General features: G+C 39.4%; 1 protein-coding gene across 1 annotated transcript in view; it reads right to left on the bottom strand.

Moving 5' to 3' along the window:
- Nucleotides 1-428, bottom strand: part of REXO2 (RNA exonuclease 2) — a 9,460-nt gene extending 9,032 nt beyond the window's left edge. Inside the window, exon 1 of the mRNA XM_008577830.1 lies at nt 151-428. Within this exon, the coding sequence (XP_008576052.1) occupies nt 151-297 (147 nt within the window). The 5' untranslated portion in view covers nt 298-428. The remainder of the gene's footprint in view (nt 1-150) is intronic.
- Between the last annotated feature and the right edge of the window lie 4,173 nt (nt 429-4,601).

Raw genomic sequence — 4,601 nt, forward strand, 5'->3', positions numbered from 1 at the left:
GCAGCCACCAGACCCCCCCACAACCGGGCCGCGCGCCCCTGCCACGCCAGGGACCCAGCCACCCGCCGCTCTCCCAGGACAGGCTCGGCTACTCGGTCCCGCGCGCCAAACCTCACTCGCCTCCCCTCACCCCCCACCGACCTCACTCACCTCCAGGTCCACCCAGACCATCCGCTGAGCCATGCTCTCCCCTGCCGCCATAGCCGCGCCACCCTCGCGGATACCCCGCGCTCCAAACTGCCCACGACTCCCAACCACACCTCGCAACAGCCTGAAGCCCAGGGAGCCGCCTAGCATCACCCGGTACGAGCCGCCACGGGCCCAGCCTCGCAGCCGGCGCAGGCGCGGTAGTCACTAAACGACGCCAACCCGCTGGGAGGCGCAGGGACAAACACCACAGGTCCCAGCATCCAGTGCGCCGGCTCGCCCTGAGCAGCCCGGCTTGGCGGCCGCGTGGGATGATGGGACCTGCAGTCGCACCTGCTGCTGCCACCGGACTCCCCACCCCCGCCACGTGTTTTTCGGATGTTACTGGACGCGCATGTTTTTCACAGCTGGGTTAGTTTGCTTCCAGAAGTTATTTCCTGAGTTTTGATTAGTTGTAAACCGCGTAGTTGAAAGAAAGAATTATTTTACTTTTTGCTTGGTCGGAAAGGACCTGATTTTTATTTATGATTTTTTTTTTTCAAATATTTCTCTCTCTTATTTTACTTACCTGCCCTTCCCCTCCACACACTGGTTATTTTTCACATTTTCTTGGGACCAAAGAGCAGTGTGCTTTTTTAGGCCAGAAGGCCAATTCCACTATCATTAAATTATTTAGAAGTCTTTAAATAAGATCTTGTCTGAGATACCACTTAGCACGTATTACGTGTCCAGTAAAACTTAACTCCTTTCCTTTATTTGGCAAAGGGTTATCTCTTATTCTTTATGAGACGAGGTCTGTGTTTCAGTTCAGCTAATGTCCATGGTAATAATGACTATCTACTCCACCCTTAACATTTCTCAAAGTTAAATCTTGTCCTTGTAGTAATGTAACAAAGCTGTGCGGCAAACTAAATTAAAATGAACTAAAACAGCTCTACCTGCTCTGTCTTCTGCTTTTGTTCTGATTCAAGTATCTTTAATCATCTCCAATGACAGTTGTACTGTCCATCAATCCAGGAGTACAGGTAGCCAGTGATAGGACTTTTTGGCCCTAGTGTGTCATATTTCATGAGTCTCTTAAATGTTGGCTGTTCGGTAGCAAATTTGTGTGCAGAATGTGACCTTGTCACAAATTTTCTGTTTTTTTTGAAAGCCGTATTGCCCGTAATTACAGAGCTTGTGGTCCATTGCATAGTAATTCGTACCTGGTGAGCTGGTTTTGTGAGAGAGAAACTTTGTTGCCTAATCAGAGCTTTGAGGATAATGTCAAGTACTGGATTTCACCTTCTATTCCTTTAGTGTACCCAACCCACCACCTGTCAGGACCCAGAGAAACTCTCTTTGAAGGATCATCAAAACATGTGCACAGATTAAACATGTAAAGGTTTCTACTGTGGGCAATGTGTATATATTGTAACTGCATTGCCTGGTGAGTCACATCATTTTGCTATAGCTTTTTATTCATTTGTAGCCTACTTTAAGAAATGGTCTGCATTTCTTCTTCTTTTTTTTTTTTTTTTTTGTTAGTTTTAAATTTGATTCATAGAAAGAATCGATTGAATTATAGAAACTTTTATCACCTGGGCTTTTATTATCCTCCTAAAGTATTATTTCTTTAAATTTCATAGAGCACCTTTTGTTCTCAAAGTTACTACTGGAATATTGGCCAGTTTTATTGCAAATTACAGCTTCAATGGTGGCATTTACATTTGAGAACTTATAGCCTAAAAATTCATGACCATAATTTTTAAATAATGGGTAGTTATAATGATGTGTAGACATTTAATAAAAACTTCAGTTTTTATTCAGATATAGTAATGTACTTTTATTATAACAATAAACACAAATTTTAGGTAAATGGTGTTATAATGTAAGGAGATTTATAGTTTCTTGGTTTTTGTATGTAATATCATTCAATTGGTAATCTTAAAGATTAATGTCCCAAAGTAGAGTATTGCAAACATCAAATTCACAAATCCAAACCACGTATATAAGGGGGAGGACAGACACAAGTATATGCAGCCCCAGAACCTAAAGCAGCCTGGTCCCACGGTGGCCTCAATCATTTCTTTCCTTTTTTTTTTTTTTTTTTTTTTTTTTTTTGGGATTTATCTCAAAGCCACATTAATCTGTTCTGAGACTTTGCTTTTTCAATTCTGATGTGAACCTATAAAAATTGTTTTTGTTCATTAACACCAAAGATATAGTGCCAAGAAATCTTATTTTCTAAAATCATACATTATGAGAAAGTTTGCTGACACAGAGAAGCAGCCTTAATTTCCAACCCCAGTTCAGAGATTCAGACACAGCATTCCACATTTATCTTAACTTTGTAGTTTCCAAGGAAACAGGACCCTGAGCCTGATTCTCAGCATCAGGTAATCACACCATGATGTTTTTAACAGGATCTATGACAGTGTTTCTAACAGGACATGACCAAGACCACACAAATCTTTCCCTTTTTGAGAAATTGCTACTCCTCTTTTTANTGTTGTTGTTGTTGTGTGTGTGTGTAAAAACTGATTGCACAATACACTTAATATATATATGCAGTTAATTTTATATCCATAAAGCTGTAAACATAATTCTTGCCATTTCCATAACTGGAGTATCCAAAAGTACTGATAGTTCATTTCTGAACTAAGGGCTAAAGGATAATAAACATTATGCAGTTTGGGTTGACTTGAGGGGTAAAACATTATTCATCTTAGGAGATATTTGTTCTACCAAACTAAAAACTCAAATGTCCATAAATAGGTGAAATATTAAACAAATATGGCATATTCTCATAACGGTATGCTATTTAGCCATAAAAGAAGAACTAATTTTTTTTTTTCTTTTTTTTTTTTTTTTTTTTTTTTTCTTAATGGGATTTATCTCAAAGCCACATTAATCTGTTCTGAGACTTTGCTTTTTCAATTCTGATGTGAACCTATAAAAATTGTTTTTGTTCATTAACACCAAAGATATAGTGCCAAGAAATCTTATTTTCTAAAATCATACATTATGAGAAAGTTTGCTGACACAGAGAAGCAGCCTTAATTTCCAACCCCAGTTCAGAGATTCAGACACAGCATTCCACATTTATCTTAACTTTGTAGTTTCCAAGGAAACAGGACCCTGAGCCTGATTCTCAGCATCAGGTAATCACACCATGATGTTTTTAACAGAATCTATGACAGTGTTTCTAACAGGACATGACCAAGACCACACAAATCTTTCCCTTTTTGAGAAATTGCTACTCCTCTTTTTACATTTTTTATTTGTATTTTTTTAATTGTAGTGAAAAATACATACAAAATTTAAGATTTTAACCATTTTTAGTGTTCAGCATGGTGGCATTAAATACATTCACATTGTTGTGCAATCACCCATTACCACCACCCATCTCCAGCACTTTTTCATCTTCCCAAACTGAAACTCCATACCCATTAAGCAGTCATTACCTCTCTCCACCAGCCCCCTACGCCAGCCCCTGGCAGCCACCATTCTACTTTCTGTCTCTATGAATTTGACTACTCTGGATACCTCATACAAATAGATTCATGTAGTAATTGTCTTTGTGTCCGGCTTATTTCACTCAGCATAATGTCCTCAAGGTTCACCCATGTATCAGAATTTCTTTCCTCTTTAAAAGTGAATAACATCCCATTGCGTGTGTACACCACATTTTGTTTAGCCATTTGTTGTCCATGGACACTTGGGGCACTTCCACTCTTTGTCTATTGTGAATAGTTACAAAGTTTTAAACTTAATTTTATTGCTGCTTTCTTACCAGTGACTTCCCCATCCCGGCACTTTCCTCCCACCTCCTGAGCAATGATAACTGTGATCATCATTCCAGAGTTGATCCACCCTCCCCTAGTCCCTGTTTAGAATCATCACAAACCCTATTTTTTTTTAAATTTTATTTTATTTTGTCAATATACAATGTGGTTGATTATTGTGGCCAATTACTGAAACCTCTCTCCCTGCTCCCTCTCCCCCTTCCCTCCCAACAATCTCCTTTCTGTTTGCTTGTCATATCAACTTCAAGGAATTGTAATTGTTGTGTCTTCTTCCCTCCCCCCTCCCAGGTTACTTGTATATTTATTTATTTATTTTTAGCTCCCACAAATAAGTGAGAACACGTGATATTTCTCTTTCTGTGCCTGACTTGTTTCACTTAATATAATTCTCTCTAGGTCCATCCATGTCATTGCAAATGGCAGTATTTCATTCTTTTTTATAGCTGAGTAGTATTCCATTGTGTAGATATACCACATTTTCTGTATCCACTCATCTGATGATGGACATTTGGGCTGGTTCCAACTCTTAGCTATTGTAAATCGTATTGCAGTGAACATTGGAGAACAGGTATACCTTCAACTTGATGATTTCCATTCGTCTCGGCATATTCCCAGCAGTGGGATAGCTGGGTCATATGGTAGATCTATCTGCAATTGCCAAACCCT

This window comes from Galeopterus variegatus, unplaced genomic scaffold (assembly GCF_000696425.1).
Source record: "Galeopterus variegatus unplaced genomic scaffold, G_variegatus-3.0.2 Scaffold1584, whole genome shotgun sequence".
Classification (NCBI taxonomy): domain Eukaryota; kingdom Metazoa; phylum Chordata; class Mammalia; order Dermoptera; family Cynocephalidae; genus Galeopterus; species Galeopterus variegatus.